The sequence below is a fragment of the Camarhynchus parvulus genome, chromosome 27, assembly GCF_901933205.1.
Source record: "Camarhynchus parvulus chromosome 27, STF_HiC, whole genome shotgun sequence".
NCBI classification, from domain to species: domain Eukaryota; kingdom Metazoa; phylum Chordata; class Aves; order Passeriformes; family Thraupidae; genus Camarhynchus; species Camarhynchus parvulus.
The window spans coordinates 2424827-2449956 of NC_044597.1; the positions used below are offsets into that span (position 1 = coordinate 2424827).

General features: G+C 38.5%; 2 protein-coding genes across 3 annotated transcripts; one reads left to right on the forward strand and one right to left on the reverse strand.

The window, feature by feature from the left end:
* Positions 1-1077: 1077 nt before the first annotated feature.
* MPP3 (membrane palmitoylated protein 3) lies at positions 1078-20262 on the forward strand. 2 transcript variants are annotated; one of them, XM_030966159.1, is made up of 18 exons: positions 1078-1180; positions 2581-2699; positions 3191-3268; positions 4911-4991; positions 5477-5614; positions 6510-6591; positions 7377-7462; positions 8905-8979; positions 9905-10101; positions 11173-11237; positions 11887-11907; positions 12667-12708; positions 13460-13624; positions 14313-14393; positions 14798-14891; positions 15675-15783; positions 17015-17137; positions 18517-20262. In XM_030966159.1, the coding sequence occupies exons 1-18, from the start codon at positions 1156-1158 to the stop codon at positions 18697-18699; spliced, it is 1764 nt and encodes a 587-aa protein (XP_030822019.1). In that variant the 5' UTR covers positions 1078-1155; the 3' UTR covers positions 18700-20262. The 2 variants fall into 2 exon arrangements, with proteins under 2 accessions (XP_030822019.1, XP_030822020.1); XM_030966160.1 differs by having other exon boundaries at positions 18520-18855.
* Positions 20263-20593: 331 nt separating this feature from the next.
* Positions 20594-25037, reverse strand: LOC115913971 (ras-related protein Rab-18-B-like). Its single transcript, XM_030966303.1, has 7 exons — positions 24962-25037; positions 24836-24891; positions 24551-24612; positions 24116-24188; positions 23079-23197; positions 22623-22689; positions 20594-21805 (listed from the first exon to the last, which is right to left on the reverse strand). The coding sequence occupies exons 1-7, from the start codon at positions 25024-25026 to the stop codon at positions 21630-21632; spliced, it is 618 nt and encodes a 205-aa protein (XP_030822163.1). The 5' UTR covers positions 25027-25037; the 3' UTR covers positions 20594-21629.
* Between the last annotated feature and the right edge of the window lie 93 nt (positions 25038-25130).

Sequence of the window (25130 nt, forward strand, 5' to 3'; positions counted from 1 at the left end):
TTAATTGTAGTGGTAGAAAATACAGGGTGTAAAACACAGGTGACTTGAGTTCAGTATTTCACTATGCTGTAGAGAAAGTCAGGAATCCAGAAAATTCTAAATAAGGAAATGCTAATTTGCCATGCAGTACTATGGTATTTTCAGGCAGCTAGTCAAGAAAATTTGAATTGGAAGCATCAAACTTGTTTCATGCAGCCAAAATATCAGAGACTTATCTACAAATAGAAACACGAGGAGCATCCTTTTTTGTATTCAGCAAAGAGTTGGAGTATGTGTGCTGTTATGGAAGTTTATTTTAATGAAAATACTACTCCACCAATGAATTTTATAAGCATGAACAAGATTGTGAGTGCCCTGAAACACAATGTTTCATCTTGGACTGGCAATTATATGCATAGATTCAGTTTTGGGGTTTTTTTAAATTATAAAAAAAAAAAAAAAAATTGCTCTGGAGTAATTTGCTCTGAGTGACAAGTGAAATCTTCAAGAGAAATATCTAAAGCCATCTCTGAGCAGTGGAAGTAGCTTTATTTTTTATAACATCCGTAGTACCTGTGACCAAGGTTGGCAGAGTGCCAGTCCTGCCAGCTTTAGGGAGCTGTAACTGTAGCATGGTTTCCATCAGAATTCAGGGATGTGCACATCTCTTTGAGATGAGCTTTTAGGAAGTCCCAGAACATCTTGTGATGTGGCATCTTCCTGCATGCTCTGTTTCTGCATGTGATATTTCCCAGTGGTTTTAACCCTTCTTTTCTGTTTTTTCAGTTATTTAGACCTGTTAAAATTACCTATCTTGAGAGATACTCTCTTCAGCCTCAGCTTTATCCCAGATACAATACTATTATTATGTAACCTTTTTCATTTTACTTACATTTCATTACATAACCTAGTATTTTGCATTGTTACTTGCATAGCAGAATAGCTGCAGAACTCTGATCCAGGTTAAACTGAAAACTAGAAAAATTGCTATTTTTACATGCCTGACATTTTTCTTGCATGCTTGAGCTCAGGTATTATGTTTGCTCATTTCAGGACTGCCTCTGAACCACAGCCCAGAAAGAAGAAACAATCCTCTTGGTTGAAGATTTGTGTCTAAGAAAAAGAAACAATCCTCTTGGTTGAAGTTGAATATTTGTCTCTAAGAGTAACAGAACCATGCCAGTGCTTTCAGAAGACTCAGGTAACTCAACTGCATGTTTTCAGCAGAACAGGGACTGAAATCTTATCATAGGTGTGTCACACATAAAATTAATTCAAATTGGAGTAAAATGTAACAGATTTAAGAGAATTCAACTGGAGTTTTTGAACAATTACCTACAAGCAGGAAGGTGGAATGTAAAAGGTGAAAATTAATAAAGTTTGTCAGGAAACAGTTTCCTAATAACCCTAGAGCACCTGAATATATTCTGATAGACCTGAATATATATCTGATAAACCTGGATGTATATCTAATAGACCTGAATATATTCTGACAGACCTGAATATGTATTCTGATAAATCTGAATACATTCTGATAGACCTGAATATATTCTGATGTATCTGAATATATTCTGATAGACCTGAATATATTCTGACAGACTTGAATATATTCTGATAGGCTCCTGTAGGCAAAGTTGGACCTCTCAGTGTAACAGTGCCTTCTACACCTGCTAAATAAACATCAGGCCATATATATCTGCTGTTTGCTGGGTCATTTCTTAATATTTTCTGAACAGGGGTTGGTAAACTTTGTTAATATTCTTCCTTTTAACTTAAAATAAGTGACTTTGTTCAAAGCTGCTTTACTGCCTTCTCCAGTATGCTGCCCAGGGGAAAGTCACAGATATTAAATGATGCTTGGGGTTAAAGCAGGAGTGAGTTTGAGTCTCCTGGATCAAAATCCACTCTAAGGTTCATGGAGAGAATAGCCACAGGAATAGATTTGATCCCCCTCCACCTTTTTTTATTTCCTGTTTTATTTTGGTCTTGTCTTCCCAGACATGGTTCACCAGGAAAAATCTAGTGTTTATCTGGCCCTCTGTACTGCAAAATTGGGATATTGGTGATTTAAATGCTTTTTAGAGAACTAACCACAAGCTTTGATTCCACCACAATGAAATCTATACCTGTCCTTTCTTCCTCTGGTCAGGCCTGGCTTTTTATAGGTGCCTCAGAGGTAGAAGGGGCAGGAGAACACTTGTGAGCAAAGCTGCTGGGGAAGTAGAGCTGCTGAAGGAGGTCATTCAGTCATTTTGAGAGTCTGCTGTGGTACTAAAAATTCAACATTTGTGAGAGGGAAACGAAGGGCTCTAAAACAAAGCATAATAAACATGAAGTGGGAAATGTGAAAAATAATTTTTGAAATATATATCTATTGCTTTGTTAGCTTTTGCCTTAATGTGATGCTGTGTTTGCCACTTGAGAAGGGAGTGTTGCAAAATGAGTGGTGGATAAACAAAAGATAAACACGAGTCTCTCTGCAAATTTGATGATCACCAATGTGGTACCCAAATAATTGTAGTGACTGTTAAGTCTGCAGTAGAAGGTCCAGTGAAAAATCCTGTGTACAATATTTTTGTTCTGTCCTGAATCTAAATTTAGGATTGCACGAAACTTTGGCCCTTTTGACATCTCAGCTAAGACCTGATTCAAATCATAAAGAGGAAATGGGATTCCTTAGGGATGTCTTCAGTGAAAGGAGTCTCAGCTACCTGATGAAGGTAAAAGTTTATATTTATTTATGGACATTCTCCTTACAGTTTACTTTTTCTCTGTTCCCTGGATTTATCAACTGTTGATTTTACCAAACTTTTTTTTTTAAAAATTCTGTACTGACCATAGCATATGTGTGTTTAAGAACAAACATCAATAATGCTTCACAATTAGCAGATTTTGTTCAGAAATAAATTTTTCTGCTCTTCTTGCTAAAATGAAGATACAGTGCCCCATAGCTAAAAAGTAATGTGAAATGGCTTCATTTTTTTCCTTATGCTCCTAAAGTCTTTACAGATTTTATGACTGTCTGAAACTACCATGAGCAAAAAAGAAAACAAAGAGTCCCAAACAAAACAAAAATAACCCTAAGAGAGATTATTTTTCTGACACATCTCTGATAAATTATATTCCTTAAATAGAAAAACATTCCAGTGTAGGTATATTTAGAAATCTTTGTATCTCTCTGTAGAAATATCCCTGAATAATCTTTTTTCAGATTCATGAAAAGCTCCGTCATTATGAAAGACAGAGTCCAACTCCTGTTTTACACAGTGCAGCAGGATTAGTTGAAGATGTGAGTAAAAATTCTTGTCTCCTAATCTTCCTTTTATTTACACCTGCTTTTCTAACAAATCAAAGCTTTGCAATTGTGCTATATGTGAACATATTTCTCACCTTCCCCAGCTGTCTTTGTAATCTGTTGGCCATGATTAATCAAGGAAATGAGAGCTCAAAAACACCAAGTCATTAAATGTCTAGCGAAGATGGACACATTCAGGTAGAAGGAAAGGATATTATGGATGACCTTCCTAAGGGAGAGGCTGCAAAAAGCACTCAGTCCTGTGTTGGAATAGGCTATTCCAGCTGAACATTCAATCTTATATTCAGCCTTAGAACCATTACAGCCCAGGCAGCACTGCTGTTGGTTTGGGTTGGAGGGACCTTCAAAGGTGATTTCATCTAAGCACCACAGGCAGGCTCACCTTTCCCTGCTCACAGCCCTGTTCATCCTGATTTTGAACATTTCCAGTGCTGGAGCATCCCAGACTTCTCTTGGCAGCCTTGTTTCCAGCATCTCACCATGCAGATGTTCTAGCATCTCACCACCTTCCTCATAAAAAAATTCTTCCTTATATCCAATCTAAATATGGATAATCTTATTCTTCCTTATATCCTGCCTGCTGTCTTTCAATTTAAAACTGCTGCTCCATATCCTGTTCCTACAGGCCTTGGTAAAGAGCTTTTCTCTCTCTTGTAAGCCTCCTTTGTGTGCTAAATTGTCATAGTTGAGACAGAGACAACACAAAGCGACACACTACATTTTCAGAAGGCTTCAAACTGTTTTTATTATAGCATTTGCTGGCTCTTTACATGCACCTGTTTCCTACCATAGCATAGGAAGGAGCAGTGGAAGGTTTGGGAGCTGGAATATTTCCCTTTTCAAAGTCAAGAGACCCCAGTGCCCCCCTTAACATGCAGCACACCCCCTCTCCCTGTTCCCACACACAGTGTACCACCTCCACAAAAGTTTCAGCACTGCTACCTGTCAAGTCACACAAAATTTCCATTTTCAGAATAGCAGAGATGTTTTTAATAGAACTATATGACTTCTCTGCTTAGAACCCTTAACAGGGTGAGGAAATCTCTTTTGTCTCAACCCATTTTCCCTTCCTCCCCCCTCCCCTGCCTTCTCTGTCCTCCCACCCACTCAGCCCAGTGCAGAATTGCCTCCATTATTTCTCTCATCTTTCATTTAAAGTGCCTGAGAGTCCAGGGCATATTTTGGTGTCCAGTTTTTGCAGGGGAACAAGGGAAATTATGTTTCATGTTCCACACAGGTAATACTAGATGGTTGCAGAAGGTTTAAATTCTTTTATCAAATAATACAAGAATGTTGTTTCATTTATGTATTCCATATAGAATTTAAAATTTCAGAACTCACTTCTGAAATTCTGTTGATGGAATAACTCTTAAAATGTATGTTTAGGGATTATTATTCTGATTCCTAATGCTGTCTTCTGTACTGTCTAATAAAAATAGCTGAAGAAACTTTGGTTTCTTTCAGGTTTCATGCACTATGGACTGGGATCAGTTTTGATCTGTGCACACTACTTTGATGGATGATAGATGTTAGCAAACACCCAACAGAAATGTAAATACTTTGTCTTTTCTGGTGGACTCCTTTAATTTTGATGTTGTAAATTTTTATTTTAAAGGTAATAGAAGAGTTGCAGACAGCACCAGTGAATAATGAAGAAAAGGAGCTGCTTCAGCTGTTGTCAACACCACATCTCAGGGTAAAAACCACATTGGGGACCTTAAAGAAATGCCTTTGCAGAATTGTGATAAAACATTTTGTAACAGAAAAGTTATATAGAAGCCTCCTCCAAACTTCTTTTCCACTGGGATTTCCTGCACAGACTTTAGGATGTGAAGGAAATTGAAAAGAGACAGCTTTCCTGCATAATGCACCATGCTGTCTTCCATTCTTCCCTTCCTTACTGTTTTCTGAGGGACCAGAAAAGAAAAGGAGAAGAAAAGGATACCTTCTTGCTTTTCATTGTCCACTTTATTTTTTGTTGTTGCCTGGATTTATTTTAAATATTGACATACAGCAGTGTGTAGTTTACATGATGGGTAAGGTAATTGCTAAATCTTCTTTGGAGGATTTGTGGTGAGGGTAGAAAGGGGGAGGTTTAATTTTGCTGTAATACTGGAAACATGAGAATGGGAATTTTAGTATTACTCCATTACATTACTGTTTTTTATTTCCTTTATGCAGGCAATGCTTGTAGTACATGACACTGTAGCACAGAAGAACTTTGACCCAGCTCTTCCACCTCTGCCTGATAATTTTGATGATGATTTTGATGAGGAATCAGTGAAAATTGTTCGGCTAGTGAAAAATAAAGAACCCTTGGTACATATTAGATCACCCATCTCTAGTCATAAAACTTTATAGTGCAAGAGTATTATTGTGAGTAGGGAGGAGATACTTGAAGATGTCATCAAATAGCCTTCAGAAACTTGGAGTGTTCTGAAGCTTATAAAGTAACATAAAAATAATTTGGTAAATGATAAATGCACTTTCACAATTTTGCATTTAGCTTCTTTATGGGCATAGTTTATAATGCCAGGAAACACAGTGAAGAAATTGTATATGTTGAAGCAATTATGCTGATTATTTCTATTAATTTTTTTGATACTGTAGCTAGCATTCAGTGACTTCATGTGTTCACTTGCATGAAAGTCAGTGAGAGTATGTTTGATACCTGTATATAAGCATTATATTGTCAAGGTCCTAATTTTATACAAATGGAAATGGAAGAATTGATTCCCTAAGCAAAAATGGTTGTATTGGGAAAGAAATCTGCTTTCTGTGTATCACAGAAGGAAGCAGTGACTGAATTTCTGATTAAAGCTTTGTATTGCCAGCAGAGGTAGGAGGAGGAAAAACAAATCCAATTACTTGGTTTTTGTTGTTTTTACATATAAAAGTGCTGACTGTATTGTATAAAGAGTCAGAAGAGGAGGAGAAAGATTATTTGTTACAATAAGGTGTTTTGCACACTTGAATGACTTTGATGACCACAATAATCAAAGTCAGCAGAAAGGAAGGTGGGTGCACCTTCCCATAATCACTGGCATGGGCAAAACTTGATTAATGGTGGAAATCATCAAGGAGAAAGAGGAAATCCATAGAATAAATTAATTCCAGTTTAAAAGACATAATAGCATACACATTATTTCACCGGTTGCTGAATTCAGGGCAAACTTCTTACCTTTTTTTGGGTGGGGGGTATGTTTTATTTCAGGGAGCTACCATCAGAAGAGATGAACACACAGGAGCTGTGATTGTAGCAAGGATCATGAGGGGTGGTGCAGCTGATCGCAGTGGTATGATTGCAGTAGTTCATTTCTGAATTGCATTTGGAAACCTCTGAAGTTTCCTGAGCATGCTGTTGGCATTTCTGTGTTTCATCAGTAATCTGTTAATCTAATTACATATGCTTTTTATTGGGAAAAATGAAAACAGAAATGGAAGAAGTATGTTTGAGCTTTAGAAAAATGCAAAGAATGAATTTTAACTTTTAATCTAGTAGCTTGGTTTATTCAGAGTATCATGTGTTGTTTTCTGTTTGCTTTACTGAGAAATTCCTTTATGTCAATTAACAGTAGCTATATATAAGTACAACATTTCTTATTGAACTGGATAAACAAACCTAAATCTTGTAAAGCCTCTTCATGGCTTGTTAAAAAAAAAAATTAGTGTAGAATTTTTTCTTAGAGTGTGAAGTGTTGATCTGTCAGGTGACAGACATGTCATTCCTGTCTTTATATTCTGTGTGTCCCCTGACTTCATGAGATTTGGGCACACTCATGAAACTATTCCAGTTTTCTATACTTAATACTGATCCAAAGAGTGACTTTCCAGAGTACCTTGCCACAAGTTGCCTGTCTGCATGCTGCTCTCCTTTGAGACTGTGCTGCATGGAAAGAAAAGTGCCATTAGGAATAAAGGCAGGAGACTGAGGCACATTTCCATCAAAGGCTTTGGTACTAAATCCATCAGTCTGGATGAGGGAGCCAAGGAAGTACATGCTAATGATTTAGGCTGGACATCAGAGGAGTAGTGCTTTCCAGTCTCTAGACCTATTTTAATTTCCTTACCATTTTTCCAGGTCTTGTCCATGTTGGAGATGAACTAAGAGAAGTCAATGGTATTACTGTGCTTCACAAACGACCAGAAGAAATAAGTCAGATTTTGGTCTGCACTGATTTTCATTTCAAGATCTTTTCTGTTTGGTGATCTAGTAATTACAGTAGATGATGAAATTTAACCATGAGTTTAAAATATAGAGTTAAAAGATGCAATCCCTGCTTGTCTTTGCATTAAGAGTTTTTCTTCTCCCAGTGGATTAGTCTTCTCCTTTTGACTTCAGAAACTTCTGCGAACTGGATTGGTACAAGTAAGATACAAATACAAAGTTAACATGTTGCTCTGTCAAGAACTTCCCTTTAATGCTTTGTTTATGGCAAGCAAGCTGCAAATTGTAAATACACTCCTAGAAGATGATTCATAATGTGGTGTGTTGGGAAGCTGAAGAGAGTCTTGTCTGTGTGTTCAGTAGAGCTGTCAGTCTGTTCTTTAGCAGCAGATTCCTGGTGACATGAGCAATTTCTTGTTTCAAGCTTCTCTAACATGAATACCCACAAATCTTGGTAGAAAGTGGTGTAGCTCTTATGCTTCTTTATCTTTGACTTCCCTCTTGTGCTGTGGTTCCCCCTTGTCTTGGTGTGGAGTGGAGTTAGGGACACAGTAAGGAGACTGCTGTCAGTTCCATCACCTAATTTCAATTTAGTTCAAATAATCCCAAATAATGCCAATGACTGCTTTTAACCTGGGGGGCAGGGGGTGTCAAACCCACTTTGAAATAGTGTATAAAGTTTAATTTATGGGGATCTTGGGATGCTATTTATCTGTCCTGTGTCATTTCTAATTACATATGTCCCATGTGAGTTAATGCCTGAAATGTAACACTTCCTTTTTCATGGTTTATTTTTTGAAGAAAATGTACAAATGTTTGTGTTTGCTTTTTAATTTGTGCAGAACTGCAGGCTTCCCTACAACACAGTTCATCTCATGCAAACTAAGGCATCTAAGACAGATGAGATAAACCCATTCTAGATTTCTGAAGGACCCAGAAGTGCTTTTTAGTTTACTCTAAGTAATAATTGTAATTTCCTAGCAAAGATTTTTAAAGTGAAAGTAGGTGCTTATTTTGTAGATGCTTATATTTCACTCTTAACAAGTTAGCCACTATATGGAGAAAACACATCAGTATTTTTCAAAGCAGCACTTTAAAATTATTAGTCTGCAAAAATTTAAGTCAGTGTTGTACTAAAAGCCACAGAACTATGTAATGTACTCTGAACTGTAGCCCAGATATTAATTCAATTGCTAAAAGCAAACAAAGGAATTTTAATGCAGGTCTTAATATGTTTTAGCCAAGTAGTTACTGTGGATGTCTCCACTGTTGTGGAGTCTGGAACATCCTGATATTCTCTGTAATGCGGTTAAATAGTGGATTAGCTTGGCCTGTTAGAGTTTTGAGGAGACAGCTGCTAGCTCCTTAACCGGAGCTTGAATAGTCTGCACTGTATCCTTGTCCTGCTTTCAAAGTAAAAAACCATTTCTGTTTTTCTCAGGCTCAGTCTCAAGGGTCAATAACATTGAAGATAATTCCAGCCATCAAAGAAGAAGATCGTCTCAAAGACAGCAAGGTATGCAGCTGAACCACTGAGGCACATCTTTACCCCTCTGTAAATGCAGCATTCCTGCTCCAATGGGAAGTGCCACAGACTCATCATTGAGCTGCAAAGATAGCACAGTGCTTTTTTGTGCAGTACCCTTCTGTTCATGACTCTTCTCCTCTCCATCTTGGCACATGTTCTTTTATAGCATTTCTGAAATCCCGCCTGTTCTTTTTGGTACGTGTAATTAAATTGAGTGTTCTGCTGTCTCCTCTCACCGTGGCAGCTGCAGTCTGTCCATTATCTCTGGACATTTTGCCACTCACTTGAGTGAAAATGGACCTCTCTGCAAGCAGAGCTGCATTCACCATGTGACCCCATCAGCCCATTTCATCTGCCCTACCTGATCAGCAATAAGTGATTGCTCCACTGGTCCCTCACAAGGTTCCTCTGTCAGTCTCTCTGCCTCCCTGCTCTTGCTTGCTGGTCCTTGAAGCCCACAAATCCCTTTCTGAAGTGGTTCTGCTGTTGTGTTAAATTGTGTTAAGATACAAATCCAAAGTTGAACAGTAGATTTTGATGCATTAAAGGAACATTTTAAGGACAGTCTTTACAACTGGGCAACTTCTCCAAAAATCCATTTTTACTGTTTTCTCCCTCCCCTTATTTTCTTTTCAACCATTCCTTTATTGCATTTCATACTTAGTGTAGATCGTGATCACCGTTTCTTGGAACTTTGGTCTTTTGGGTCTCATGTTCCACAATTCTGGGTATATCTTGGAAAGTTAATTTATTTTTCTGCATAAGCTGCCAGGTGCCTGTATTTTTGAGTGCTTGCAAGAGAGATAAAGTGTATATATATAGCAATGTTAGCATTGGGGAAAGCCTTTTAAAGGCAGACATTTAAAATTCCAGCTAGGACAAGAAGAAATGACACGTTACCTTTCTTTTGCAGGTGTATATGAGGGCACTTTTCTGCTATAACCCCAAAGAGGACAGAGCCATTCCTTGCCAGGAGGCCGGGCTGCCCTTCAAACGCCGCCACGTGCTGGAGGTTGTGAGCCAGGATGATCCCACGTGGTGGCAAGCCAAGCGTGTTGGGGACACCAACCTCAGAGCAGGCTTGATCCCCTCAAAACAGTTCCAAGAAAGGTTTGTCAGCAAAGATTACAGGTTTTATTTTTCTTTCACATGAATACAGTTGTCACTATATTGATAAATTGATTTTATGCCTGTGGTGTTCGCAGGGGTCCCAGGATGAGGGAAGAGATGAGAATCTTGACTCCATGTTTCAGAAAGCTGATTTATTATTTTATGATCTATATAATATTAAAAGAAAATTATATACTAAAACTATACTAAAAGAATAGAAGAAAGGATTTCATCAGAAGGCTTGAAAGGAAAGGAATGGAATGATAATAAAATCTTGTGACTGACCAGAGAGTCTGAGACAGTTGGACTGTGATTGGCCATTTATTAGAAACAACCACATGAGACCAATCAAAGATGCACCTGTTGCATTCCCCAACAGCAGATAATTATTGTTTACATTTTGTTTCTAAGGTCTCTCAGCTTCTTAGGAGAAAAATCCTGTCAAAAGGATTTTTCATAAAATATGTCCATGACCATGCCAGGTTTTTTTCACAGAAAATGAAAGGCATGGTCATGCCAGGGTAAATACAGCCAAGAGGAAAGTGCTAAAAAGCTCCATCTTCTCCGATTATATCATAAACTTCCTACTTGATTTTAACACTTCAGGAAGATTTTACTTGAAACTCTGTTCTTACATTTTCACACAAGCTGGGTAACTTGGTTTCTTTACTAGTAAATAACAGAAAACTTCAAAGTGATCTGGAAAAAGGTGGATAATTTCTACTTATGCACAGCTCAATGACTGCTTTGGACGAAGGTTATCTACTTTTCTTAATGTTGCAAAAAAATATCACGTGGGCAAAAGGGAAATAGGAAAAAAGAAGATTGATAAACTATTGATTTCTATGCTCTGATATATGAAAGCATAAAATGTTTTAAAATTTTCTTTCCATTCCCTTACCAGTAACAATTTGAGACTGTCATAGTTTTAAATAAAGCCTTTTAAATAGTCGAATCAGAGACATTTTAATTTTTTTTAAGAAAAGCACTATGTCATTCTTTATTTTCCATGCTATAAATTCTCTATAATTCTGAGTTTACATATCTAAAATAGAATTATTTCCTATTCAGACGACTGACTTACAGGAGAACAACAGGCACCCTGCAGAATACCAGAACTCTGAAGAAACCTTTATGTAAGTCTGTTCTGTTCTTCCAGTGATGCTTTAATTGATACTAAGTTCTCAGTATTTTTCTGTTATTTCAATAAATAATGTGTTTGAGTGTATTTTGCCACTGATTGATATTTTAATACCATCTGCCATTGGTTGATATGCATGGACACAAGGGAGGAGAAGGATTTGGGTTTGAGCTTTATCCAGTGTTGCTAGTGCTTATTGTTTTCAAAAATAGCTGTCCCTCTCTCCCTGCTCTCAAGAACATCTGGCCTTACATATTTAGATGCCTTAAAATTTGCTCACACTTTTTCTGTGATTTGAAACTTGAAAGCTGCAAAAATAACCTAATGCGTCTTCTGGAAATTCATATATGAGTGCATGAAACGACTCTAGATTCATATGAAAATAAAGGCATGTAATGAGGAGTGCTGCTTAAGCTTTATCTCAGATGTTTTCAAGACAATTAAGCTGATAACTGGTTATAATAACTCCATTTCAGCCCAAAATTCTTTAGATAAGGGTATTGTATTGCAGTACTTTTTTTAAGATAGAAAAGCCTGCTAAGCAAATTAAACCAGAACCTTCCTTTCCATTTTCTCTAATTTTGCTCAATTATTTGTCCATCTTTTAATATCATCCCAACTCTGCCTTTCATGCTAACTTATAGATGATCAGTCTTCTGACAAAGGTAGGTGCTCTCCTAACTCACTTTCTGTCTGAATATAAACAACCAAAGTATTTTCTAAAATAAAAATAATAACATTTTCTAAAATTCCAAAGGGAACAGTAGATATATTGTTCCTAGGACATTTTCTTTGTGAATTATTATTTAAACTAATCTAATTCAGGTTGATGACTTAAGTAATGGTGACTTCCAAGTTTGCTTTTCTGATTCAAGAGAAAAGATTTGTGTTCTGAGATGTATTTGCATGTTCTGGAGGTTTCTGAGTGAGGTTCAAAGACTTGCAAGTTAAATGCAGTCTTTGGTATGTTTAAAAAATAAAGAAATATTGGGGTTTAACATTTTAGGGCACCCATGTTAATTCTAAGTGATTTGTCTTCATTGTTTTCTGTGTTATTTTCATTATGAGCAACTCTGTTGGGCTTATGCAGTTTATATGTCATGTACCAGCTGCCTTTCCAAATATCAGATATTTCCTGTTGAATTCCATAAACTCTGGGAACTGTAAATACCAAGATATAAAATTCTCTAGTTCAGTATCAAAGTCAAGGATTTTTTCAAACACAAACCACTAGTCAAGGCAAGTATTTTTTAGTATTAGCAATGATTATGTTAAAAAAGTACCTGCAAACAATGCAGGATATAAAATTTCTTTCCTTACCAATGAGCCAGACTTGTATCACACACATTATCTAAGATATTTCCTTCCTCCCTCTCACTCTTTCCCCTGTGCCCTACCCCACTTCCTTGCTTTTGAATTTACAGAAGACTGTGACTGTGAAGGATATTTCAATGGACACTACATAGGTGAGTAACCAAAACCCTTTACCTGTTCCCTAGCACCCCCACCCAAAAAAAAAAATCCAGAACCAAAATGAAAACAAAACACCCCCACCCAATAAACCCCCCAAAAAACCCAACTCCACATTAAAGAATTCAAACTGAACTATTAAATTAATTTCCCATACATTCATGAACTAAATTATCTCTGTGAAGAGGCATAATGTGACTTTGGCATAACCAATACTTGGCAGCTAAATTTTTATGAGGGGGATTTTATTATAGGTTGGGTGTTAGGTTTTGTATCCTATAGGCAATGGGATGTTAGGTTTTCTATCCCATATGCAATGGGATGTTAGGTTTCTATCCCATATGCAATGGGATGTGAGGTTTTCTATCCTATGTGTGAGGTTTTCTATCCCATAGTCAATGGGATGTGAGGTTTTCTATCCCATGTGTGAGGTTTTCTATCCCATATCCAATGAGATGTTGGATTTTCTATCCCATATCCATATTTTCCCCCTTCCCTTTATCCCTTTGCATTTTTTGGGACAGTTGCCAGTAACATTCTGCTCCTTGATCTCAGCTTTAATATCTTCAACACCTTTTCCTAATGGTAGCAGCTTTTGTTACAGATTTCTCCTAGATCTGATCATATCTGCACTGATTTGATTATAAACAAAAATTTATGGGAATAACTTCCATTTGAAGACAATAACTTGAGGCTGAACAAGTTTAAAAATCTGGGTTTTATCTTTATCTTGTGTTTTCTGCCCAGCTGGTTTACGCAGGAGCTTTAGGTTGAGTCGAAAAGAGAAGGAAAACAATGGCAATGAAGGCAAGCAGGCAGAGCAGGCAGATGGAGCAGAGTTCCTCACATATGAAGAAGTCACAAAATATCAGCAACAGCCTGGTGAACAGCAGAGGCTGGTGGTTTTGATTGGTAAGGTACCCAGTGTGTTGAAAGTTTTTCACATTTCTCCCTCTTCCCTTATCCTGCACTTCCAGAGGCTTTTCTTACATGTTTCATTTTGGGCTTTTTGTGCTTCTGATGGGTTTTTTAAAACATTTTTCTGGATTTTGTCAGAACTCTCTCTTTTATTTTCAATTACATTAAAAAAAACAAGGAAACAGAACAAGGAATCAAACTCACCAAATCCTTCTAAAAATAATGATGCAGGACTATTTTTCATTTTTCTGATTCACTTTCTGGTTTTTACTCCAGTGTCTAGGCTGTCAGAACTATTGATGAAAAGGCAGATGTTAGAATTCTCTAACAAGATTTTGCATGTAGTTTCAATTCAGCTTATCAGCCTTGTGCTAAGCCAGTTTCTCAGGATGCCCTAAAATTCAAGGGTATCTCATAGAACTGACTGCTAAGATCAGATTTCCTGATTTAGTGCCTGCCAGGTGATTGTCCAACAGTTGCTCAAAGAATTAAATTTGTTCCTGATGATCTTCAAAGCAGAATATTGCAGAGCAGGTCATGAGTTCTCTCATGAAGAGGTTTCTTCAAGCACACTCCCAAATCATATTCTTTGTGTGAAACTGAAATATTTATTTTCTGCATTATTTAATTTCACACAGAAACCTATCAGACAATTTTATTTTATTTGATTTTATTTTATTAGGTTGTTTGGGGGCCAAGTTAAGTGAGCTCAAGCAAAAAGTTGTGTCAGAGAACCCCCAGGAGTATGGGGTTGCAGTTCCACGTGAGTAAAATTTACTGATTTGTGTTTGTTACATCTGTATTCCATAAATGCTGTCTAATTAATGACTTGCCATCTGCACTAATGATCATTTCTGTTCTGACTACTGATTATATGAATATTTCTGAAGTACTTCAGTTTTTTTTTCTCATTTTAAATTCTCATGCTTCCTAATTTTTTTGTTAGTTACAGCACTCCTGGGAGCAAAGCAACTTCATTTTTGGTCATACAATATTTGAGATTGAGTCTAAAACAAAATTATAGGGTCTGATTTATATTTTGTTCATTTAAATTTGCCACTGTGCAACTTTCTTGTTTGAAGTTGGGCAAATGTGACTGGAACTAAGTAGAGAAAACATTTGCAAAGGCTGATGTGTCTCCCATGTCTTGCTTCCCTTCTCTTCTAGATACAACAAGATCAAGGAAAAGTCATGAGAGGGAGGGAGTAGAATACAATTTTGTTTCTAAGCAATCGTTTGAGACAGATGTGCAACAAAACAAGTGAGTTAATTTTTAAATACTGGTATAATTGACTATTTAAAAATATTGCTTGCTCAGTTTTACATCACATGAATACCAAAATCAGGTGACAAGTTGGACAAACTGTATTAAAAGGATTCAGCTTTTAAGTAAAAAGCTCTTTACAGAGTCTGGACTGTTAGAGCAAACTCCAGCATTTAGCTGGAAGCAATTTAAGAATAACATCAGTGGGAGGATCCTGAGTTAGAATTTAAATAGTCTGCATAATGATTGGTCAGAATTGAATCTAGTGAAAGTAACAGATTCACTTAGTTGAGCTGCTCACTGTCTGTTTAATAAGATGGGTAAAAAGTTTTATTCACAAGTCTCCTTGAAAGTAAAAAATTTTATTCACAAGTCTCCTTGAAAGTGTGTGCTAGATGGAACCTGTGGTTATACCTGACATTGTGAGCCTGAACATGTTTTCTCCAAGTTCAGATCTTTACTAGGCTCCCAAAAGATGGGAGAATTGCAGTCCATAGCCTTGCCAGCTTTGTTCTGTTTTCTGTGGAAAATATCCATTCTTCTTCCCCTGTTTGTCAGTAGTGCTGATTAACTGTTGGCGATTTCTGAAGAATTGCTACAAAGCAAGGAAGGAAACAAAAAAGTAAAAAAAATAAAATCCCTCCCCACCCACCCCTGGTTTTCTGCCTCTCTCCTCCCTCTTTGACTGTTTTGACTTCAGGAAACAGCTATCAAATGTTCTAAGTTAAATACTGTTAGTATTTTTTGTAGATGATATTTAAATGTGTATTGACTTTTTAGATTTGTGGAACACGGAGAGTACAAAGAAAATTTGTATGGCACAAGCCTGGAGGCAATCCGGTCTGTGATGGCCAAAAAGAAAGTTTGTTTGGTGGATGTGGTACCTGAAGTAAGTTCTGCAACTTCTTTTAAATAATGCAAATATCATTTCCTGCTGCCTGAGCAGAATGGGACTCTTGGGAATGCAGTGCAGTGGTTGCAGTTCGTACAGTCCAGCTGGGACATGCCTTGCAAATGAGATTAGATATTTTAAAGAAATAGAACTGTGAAAGATGATTTACATTTACAGCATGGGGTGGCAAAAGCTAGCAGGTCAAGGAACACTTACAATTTATTGTAATTAGGAAATAATTGGCTTCTGATTGTGATGGTGTGAATTGTAGCATCTGTATTGTCTCACTCTTCACATGAGACTGAAAATGGAATAAAAGCTTTCAAAACACCTCTCAGTTGCCCCATCTCTGGGTCAGAAAAGGGCTTAATCCAGCACAGCCTGGATGTCTCTTTAGTAATCCTCACTGTGAGACTTTTCCCTTGCTGTAGGACCAATGTGCATCCCTGTCCCAGCCTGCTCAGGTCCTAGAGAGAATCCTTAGAACAAAGCTGTTGTTTCCATTCTAGTTCTGATTTTAAAAATGCTGGCCATAGCACACCCACACCCCCAAGGCTCTCATTTGTAGGATCTCAAGGATGCAGTACCCATTTTTGGGTGCAGATACAGAATGCAATAACACCATGAATCACCCCAGGACAGGAGCAGTGTAAGCAGTGCCAGCTCTTAGTACCCCCATGCTGTGAGTTAATACTTGAAAATTTGATCCAGATTTTGTTACTGGGCTAGGAAAAGGCTTGTGGTACTATCTCAGATGAATTCCAAGTTTAAAATTTGCAGTGTTATGCTAAGCCAGTTTCTCAGGATGCCCTAAAATTCAAGGGTATCTCATAGAACTGACTGCTAAGATCAGATTTCCTGATTTAGTGTCTGCCAAGTGCTTGTCCAGCAGTTGTTCAAAGAATTAAATTTGTTTAATTAAATTTGCTGCTTAGGTGAAGCAAACCATAACTTGCCCATGAAGTCAGGGGTTTTTATATTTTCCTCAGTATTTTTTGCCATGTCCTTGCCCCTTGGAATCCCAGTGCTATTCAGGTCATGCTCCATGAAGTCTTGTATGGAAGGACACTGGCATGAGCCTTTGTTTGAAGAGCAAAAGTTTGCTGTGGTCAGATGTGTAGGAAACAAGACTTCACACCACAGTACCAGTGAAACCACTGAAACCAGTTTGAGTTTCATGGACATGTAGCTAAAAGAAGTCTGATAACAAAAAATCATTTGTTCACAGGCAGTAAAGCACTTGAGGACTCCTGAGTTTAAGCCTTATGTTATCTTTGTGAAGCCTCTCATTTCAGAAAAGAAAAAACATGTCTTAAAATCTCACATGTCAGAAGAAATCTCATCCCCTCTTGTGAGTATTCCAGCTTCTCATCTCTTGAAAGAAGTATTTGGGGCTAGCACTTCTGTTACTTGAAAGAACTCCTCTTCCATAACAGGAGTTAAAGTGGGGCACTAAGTAGGTCCTGCAGCCTTTCAGGTGGAACTTCAGAATGGAATTTTTGATTCTGTATCTCCTCAAGTTTTAAAGTAACACAAAGCCAAGTGCCAGTCTTCCATATGGATCTGGGTACTTCATCAAGGCTGCAGCAGGGGAAGTTGTGGTTATTAATTGTTGTGGTTTTGTTGTGGGTTTCAGGACGAGGTGAGAGATGAGAATTGACTCTAAGTTCTTAGAAGGCTGATTTATTATATTATTATATTAAAAGAAAATGCTATACTAAAACTACACTAAAGAAAGAGAAAGGAGACATCAGAAGGCTGGAAAAGAATGAATAATAAAATCTCATGACAGACTCAGAGAGTCCAACACAGCTGGCTGTGCTTGGCCATTAATTAAAAACAATTCACATGCTGGGTAAACAATTCTCTAAATCACATTCCAAAGCAGCAAAACAAGGAAAAGCTGAAGCTTCCCAGCTTCTCAGGAGAAAAGATCCTGGCAAAGGGATTTTTCATAAAATATCACAGTAACAGAAAGTTGTTGCTGAACTCAGATAAACCAGCAATCATTTTACATTTCCTATGAGCAGCCCATCAAAAGGTAATTTTTTATATCCCCAAAGTGACACCCACACCAGTGTCAGCCAGTGTTTAATGGTGTACACACAAAACACAGTGTGTGGAGGTCTTGAGAATCAAACCTGGATCAGCTGCAGCTTGGTGATGTGTAAACCAGAACAGAGTGCATAATGGCATTATTTATGGTAACCTAAACTTAAATTTATATGTTACAGAACTTAGTTCACTTGGTTTGTTTTTGTGTAAGCCCTCAAAAATATAGAACTTGGGACAATGTGTGCAGCATTTCTTTTCAGTTTTTGAGGAGTGGGTTAGGCAGCAACCCTAACTACATAAAATGAAGTATCACCATTTTCTGTCCCTCCTGCACCATATTTTCCCCCTTCCCTGAGGCCCTTTGCATTTTTTGGAACAGCTGCCTGTAGCATTCTGCTCCTTGATCTCAGTTTTAATGTCTTCAATGCCTTTTCCTAATGGTAGCAGCTTTTGTTACATGTTCTCAGAGTAATGACTCATTGTGCTTTAAAATACTATATACTTATATATTTTTAAATTATATCTATTAATATATAATAATATAATATTATATATTATATATAATACATATAATATTCTTATATGTATATTTTAATATATATATTAATATATACATACTTTGAAATACTAGAAGGACATGCTGTAAATTTCATACCAACATCTTGTTTTGATCAGCAGGATGAAGAACAGCAGGAAATTCTAAATTCAGCAGCATTTATTGAAGAGCAGTATGGCCATTTAATTGACACTGTACTGGTGAAAGAAGATCTCCAGAGTGCATGTAATGAGCTGAAAACTGTGTTAGATAAACTAAACAAGGATTCATTTTGGGTGCCAGTCAGCTGGGTTAGGTCATAGCTTGTTACCATGTTTAAAGGAAAGACTGTATAAAAATGTTCTGTAAATACATGAATTAGAAAAGGGGAGTACATTGAATTTCCTTCAAAACTGCTGGTCTTACCTAGAAGGCAATAAAGACTGTATGAGGAAATACTAAACAAAGTCACAAGCTGACACTGCCTTTCTGAGTCAAATTTTTGAATAGCAGCTGTCATTTAGAAGTTGATTCTCAGACCAAATAAGCCAGTCCAGTCTTTTACTGATCTTTAGACTGGAAATTGTGCATTTTGTTACAGTGGTGTTTCACAGAGGCTCCCACACTTCCAAAGCATTTTGTGCTGAGACACTGACAAGATGGAAGGTTTGTCCTTTGGCCACAAATTTTGTGGCTAGATTTAAAACCTCAAAATAAAGTCCCCCTTGGGAAAAAGCTCCTTCACCTGGGTGGGAAGTGTTCTTTGGAGAGAGGTTCAACAAGTTCAGCTGGGCAGCAAAACATCCTTCCCTTCCCACAGAAGCATTAATTGCAAATCCTTTAGTTAGGCACTAAACACTAGGCCAGCTGTAGGAGGGGTTTTTATGTCCATCACATTTCCCAGTATTCCAAATTGTCTTGCACAGCTCACAGGTATTGTCTGCTCATCCACAACTTATTCCCACTTTCCCTGTCACAAATGCTGAACAACCTCTGAGTGTACCTGTGTGACTGGCCAGCTCCTAAAACACAGATTTTTATAGTGTACATGAAAACAACTGCATATGGTTCTAAAACAGGACAGTTAAGAAGCTTTATTTCTGCAAAACATCTTTGCCTGTGCTACATGGTGGGACACAGCCTTGACACCAATGGAACAGCTCCAAAAAGGGCACTCAAAGGAGGAGCCACAGGTCAAAATCTTCATCCTTCCAGCATTTATGCACTAAAAGAAGGAGCTACAAGTCAAAATCATCATCCTTCCAACATTTGTGCACTAAAAGGAGGGAGCTACAAGTCAAAATCTTCATCCTTCCAACATTTGTGCACTAAAAGGAGGGAACTACAAGTCAAAATCTTCATCCCTCCAGCATTTATGATTACTTCTGTTCCAAATCTGGTAAAGGTTTCCAGAGCATCTAATTGGCCTGAAGAAGAAAACTCTTAGAGGACCTTGTATATATTTGAGACTTGAATATATTTTTGAGTGGGTCTTAGGAAGATGCAGAGATGATTCTGGAAGTAGCTGTGCTTTATCCTTGGGGGATTTAAGGGGAGAGCATTGTACAGGTGCATGGTAGCTGTAACTAGTTCCTGTTCTCACTTGCCTGCTGAGGTCTAATATTTCCTGTGTATTGTGCCCTTTAAACAAGACCTTTTGGTGTTCCTTATATCTTAACAGATAATGTTCTTCTTGTTCCATGACATTTAGCAGAACTAAAAGTTGCATATTAAAAGCACATTTCTTACATACCAGTGTCACTGAATCTACATTGTGTCAAGCCCAGAAAGTTGTGTAGAAGAATCACCCCCATCCATCCTCTCCAAATGAAAACTTTCATATATGGTCCTGCCCATGGGCATTGAGGTTCTGTTCCCACTGCTACAAAAACAAGAATTTTTCTCTGGTGACCTCAAAAAATGCTGAGGATTCTTCCACATGAGTGGCCTGTCAGCTCTGCACCCATGTGCTACCAAAAAGGATTCTTAGAGAGGCAATTCATGACAGATGTACCTTGATCCTATGAAAAACTGAGTGAAATAGTTTTTAAAATATTTCAGTAACAGCATTTCAAACGAAATCATTTTATGAAAACAATAAATGGCCAGATTGATCTCACCCTAGCTCTGTATTTCAGGTTACACACAGATTTTTAGAGTCTGCAAGACATGAACATATTTAGAAGATTCAGATTTAAGTTAAAAAGCTAAGGGTCAGAATTTATTTAAAGTAAGGTTGCTATCATAACATCTTAAAATATTTTGCATGAGTAGCAGTAAATAAAGCTGTATGTTTGCTTTATGATCTGACATAATCTAAGAGTAGGAATATGTATTAACACAAGCAAGGCACAAGTTACATCTGAAATTTTCAGTTATTTTAATGTAAGTTAGCAAAAATACAATATTGCCATTAAAAGTGTAAAAGACAAAATGGTAACTTCATATTGGGGTTGGTAACAGACTCACCCAAGTGCAAAGTCTCCCATAGGCAGCACATTTTCTGTGAAATTGAGTTTTATCAATTTCTGGTAACATTTTTATCAATTCTGATAAAAAATTCAATTTTATCTGTGGTTTCTGGAAGAGGACAAGGGTTTGCAGAGACTCAGTGACTGCAAAACCACAGCCCAAAATGATGAGTGCATCTCATCCCTGATCCTCAGTGCAAGGAGAACAGCAATCACCACATTGTCCTGCACTTTTCCTGATAATGTTAAAATACACATCCTCTTCATCACAGCCTTAAAATTAACCAGGAACTCAGCTTACTGTCTGGGGACAATGTAGCAATTTTTACTTTTTAAAACCATCCAAAATCAGGAAACTCTGTCCACTGATGAAACTCCTGCTGAGTAACTACATGAAGGTAACTTGGGTGCCTCAAAGCTTCCCATGCCATCCAAGGGAAGAGAAACTTCTCAATAATATTCCAGAATTGAATACCAATTAATTTATGCTGAGGCAGGAATTTCAGCAAAAGTCCATGCTGAATGTCATACAGCAAAAGCACAATTCTCTAAGCAGCACTATGATTTAATAGTGAAAAATCTGAGAGCTACCAAAAAACTACCTGCAGGCAGCAGTTGTGCAAAAGGGAAGGAGAAACTGTATTTTGTTAATGAAAAAAATGTATTTTGTTAATGAGTTTGTGGTTTGGATCTGCACAACTGAGGGCACAGATTGGTGCTTGGAATCCCATCCCTGCCCCTTTTTTTTTTCCTCCAGTCAGGCAGAACAGCCAGCTGTACATTTAAATAAGTGCACAGTAGGCCCCACATAACCCTTTATGCTGCTGTGCTGATGATTCCATGAGCTGGATTCCCTTTTTCCCTGTGCCCTTATCCCAAAGATCTGGAGTCTGCAGGATCTTTATGACCAGCTCCTCAAAGGCATGGTGCACTCCATCCTGTGTCTTGGCACTCGTCTCTGGAGGAAGGGGGAAAAAATATTTTATCTTATTTGCAGGGAGTATATTGCACTCAGGAAAATGTATTTTGGGACCAGAGAGAAGATGGGAGTGTTTTAATGAGTGAATCTCCTCGCCTTTCTCTTAAAGGTACACTTAAGTTGAATAGGATAAACAGAAATACATCCCAGTCTGAAGTATCACATTTTTCCACCAAAAAGAATCCCACAGTTGCCCATTTTCTCCACAATGGAGAAAAAGAAATTGTTCTCAGGTTGTGACAGCAAATCTAGAAGATAATTAGTCCATAACAAAGCTGAAAAACAAAGAATACAGAGGGAATTGCATGTCCCCTATGTGATTCAATTTCTCCTAGAAATCTTTTCAATTAACTTTCTCTTTAGAAACTCCCACCTTTGTATCTTCACATTGTACATTTTATTGTTGCTCTAAGAATATTGTCTTTTACGTAGCTGCAACAGAAACTTGGAAATGAAAGATCAGCCAAGGTCCTTGCAGACATCAGTAAGGAGGAAAATTTCAGTCTTCTGGGCTCTGAATTAAAAAATCCTGCTAGTTTCAAGAGAATATAAAATTCATGCCTGTACAGTATACGCAGTAAATCTGTTTCAGAGAAAAGTTCTTCTGGTTGAAGTCAATACAGAAGCTGAAACCTACATCCCTGCACATGAATTCCAGCAAAAGGAACCCATATTAATTAGGTATTTTAAAAAAAGGTTTAACAACCCATCAACCTGAAATACAATTGTACATTCATGCTTGGCAAAACCCAAATAAACATCTGAATGTTTAAGTTTTTGTCCCAGAGGTTCATACCTATAAAAAGCAGTGAGTGTTTCCTGGCAAGCTGGAGCCCTTCTTTTCTCTCCACTTCACGGTCAGGCTGCAGAGACAGATGAAGAACACAACTGAAATAAGCTACACTTGCCACTTTCAAAAAGTACCCAGCAAAGCAGCACTGAAATGAGAACAAAACCTCAAAAATGAGGTTTTGTTGAAAGGAAAAAATGTCTGTGATATGTATTAATCAACTGGATTTTCCCACTCTGTAGCTCACTGCCAGGCTGGCTGTGTTACTTACAGCACTCACCTCACATTTTACACCCTGTGAGGAATAAATAATCCAGAAATGGAGCCTTCCCAGCTGAGTTGCAGAGTGAATTACCTCCTGACACAACAGCTGTGTTACTTACAGCACTCACCTCACATTTACACCCTGTGAGGAATAAATAACCCAGGGAAGAATGGAAAAGGATGCATTCCCAAACTGACCTTATCAGTTTTATTGCCAACCAACATCTTCACAGTGCTGCTGGAGGTGGTGTACATCTCCAGCTCATTCAGCCACCTTCCTAGTCCTGTGAAAGTGGCTTTTCTTGTAACATCATACACTGAGAACAGAGGAAAAGGAGCTTAACAGCTGTAGAGCCTTGGACAACATTTCCTTCATTGTGACAGAACTCCATCCATCCACACTTCCTAACTACTGCCTGGAAAAAACAAAAGGTGCTAGGGAACTACAGAAAGAGGCATCAACCACGCACTCCTCCCACAGCTGGAACATACTGGGCTGTGCTCCCTCAGGATTACAGAACACAAGCACCACTGCAGGGGAAAATCAGATTTACCAACAGAAATATTCTACCTGTTGGTAGTGCTGAATTGGGCCACACAGAATATTTTAAAATAGGTATTTTGTCAGCTAATTTTATGTATAAGTACATGCACAGGCTGCTGCTAAAACATGGACTGAGTTCAAAGCTACTTTTGGGTACTGGTAACTTAATAACTGCATTTACATAAATCACCAAGGTTTAAAAATCATAGAAAGAATATTTTGTACAGCAAACTTAAGGTTAGCCTTCACAAATCCTGAAAGGAAGAACCCCTTTGTTTTCTAATTGCTGTTGTCACACAGAAAGGACTTTGTGTGCAAACCTCAAGTCTTACCATAATCACAACAATCACATCAATAGTTTCTGGGGGAAAAAAGAAGTAACAACATCATGGGGAAAAGAACACAACACAACCCCTGATTAACCTTATTACCAGAAAACCACCCATGTGATAGCTACAAAGCTAATAATTCATCCACTCAACAGCCTGCAGCGTGACATCTCTGTCTTTTTAATTTAAGCAATAAATTGAAGCAGCAATATTTCCTGCCTGTGGTTTTGCACACCCCGTGTTTGAGCCATAATTATTCCTCTGATTCTCTTGGATAACCTCCTTTTGCAAGGACATGCACATTTAGGAGAAATAAAGCCTGCAATTTCTGTAATCATGCTTTTCTTCCATTTATTTCATACCTAAAACAACCCCTTGAGCTCCTCTGTAGTAACTGGGAGTCACTGTTCTGAAACGCTCCTGTCCCGCTGTATCCTACAGAGGGAGGGGAAAAAACCCCGAACACACAACATCAAATACATTTAGAACAAAAAAAAACAAAACTATTTTAAACTAAACAAGACAAGCAAATTTAAAATTTTAAATCCTGAGCAGTAAGGAAAACATTAAATGGAAGGAAGTCCCAAACCTTGACTAAAGAAGACTTGAGAAGTGGTTTTGTTTGTCTGCAGCTCCTGCAGTACCATCACGACACTCATGAAATCTCAACATGAGGAAGACTTCAGCAAAGAGAGAGGAGGAGCAGGAAGGAAACGAGGAAACCACAAAAAGAACTATTGAAGCTTGTACACCTCTCAAAACCCAACACACCCCAATCTGTCCGGAACAAAACCTACCCATATGGCCAGCTGTACTGCACGGCCCTCCACCAGCATTTTCTTCACTTTAAAATCAATACCTGAGAGTTAGAAAGGGAGGCTCATCAGAAGAATTGCCAAATGCCCACCCTGGCAGCCCCCGCATCCGCACGATCCTGGCTCCGGGCCCCAAAAAGAAGGAGCCCGGCAAGAAAGAGCCCAGCAGCAAGAAAGAAGCCAAGCAGGAACGAGCCCAGCAAGAAGAAACCTAGCAAGAAGGAGCCCAGCAAGGAAGGAGCCCGGGCGGGCGGACCCCGGGCTCACCGACGGTGGGTGTGAGGCGCGGCTCGAAGGCGCCGTCCGTGAACCTCCGCAGGAGGCTGTGGGGACAGAGAGCGCGGCCTCAGCCCGGGGCTGTGCTCGGGGCTGCCCCGCGGGCCGCTCCAGCACCTGGACTTGCCCACGCCGCTGTCCCCGACCAGCAGCAGCTTCAGGGTGAGGCCTGCGGGCTCCATCCCGCAGCGCTCCGGGCCAGCCGCCGCCGCCGCCGCCGCTGCTGCGCTCCCCGAGCAGCCGCCCGCTGCTCCCGGCGGTGCGGCCCCGGCAGCTGCCGCGGCCC

Coding starts and splice junctions, on each gene's coding strand:
- MPP3 (XM_030966159.1), top strand. CDS start 1,156: ATGCCAGTGCTTTCAGAAGACTCAG. Junction 5,615..6,509: donor TGAAAAATAAAGAACCCTTG/GTACATATTAGA, acceptor GTTTTATTTCAG/GGAGCTACCATCAGAAGAGA. Junction 13,625..14,312: donor GAGGCTGGTGGTTTTGATTG/GTAAGGTACCCA, acceptor TTATTTTATTAG/GTTGTTTGGGGGCCAAGTTA.
- LOC115913971 (XM_030966303.1), bottom strand. CDS start 25,026: ATGGAGCCCGCAGGCCTCACCCTGAAGCTGCTGCTGGTCGGGGACAGC. Junction 24,892..24,961: donor AGCGGCGTGGGCAAGTCCAG/GTGCTGGAGCGG, acceptor CTGTCCCCACAG/CCTCCTGCGGAGGTTCACGG. Junction 23,198..24,115: donor AGCTCAAGGGGTTGTTTTAG/GTATGAAATAAA, acceptor CTCTGTTCTCAG/TGTATGATGTTACAAGAAAA.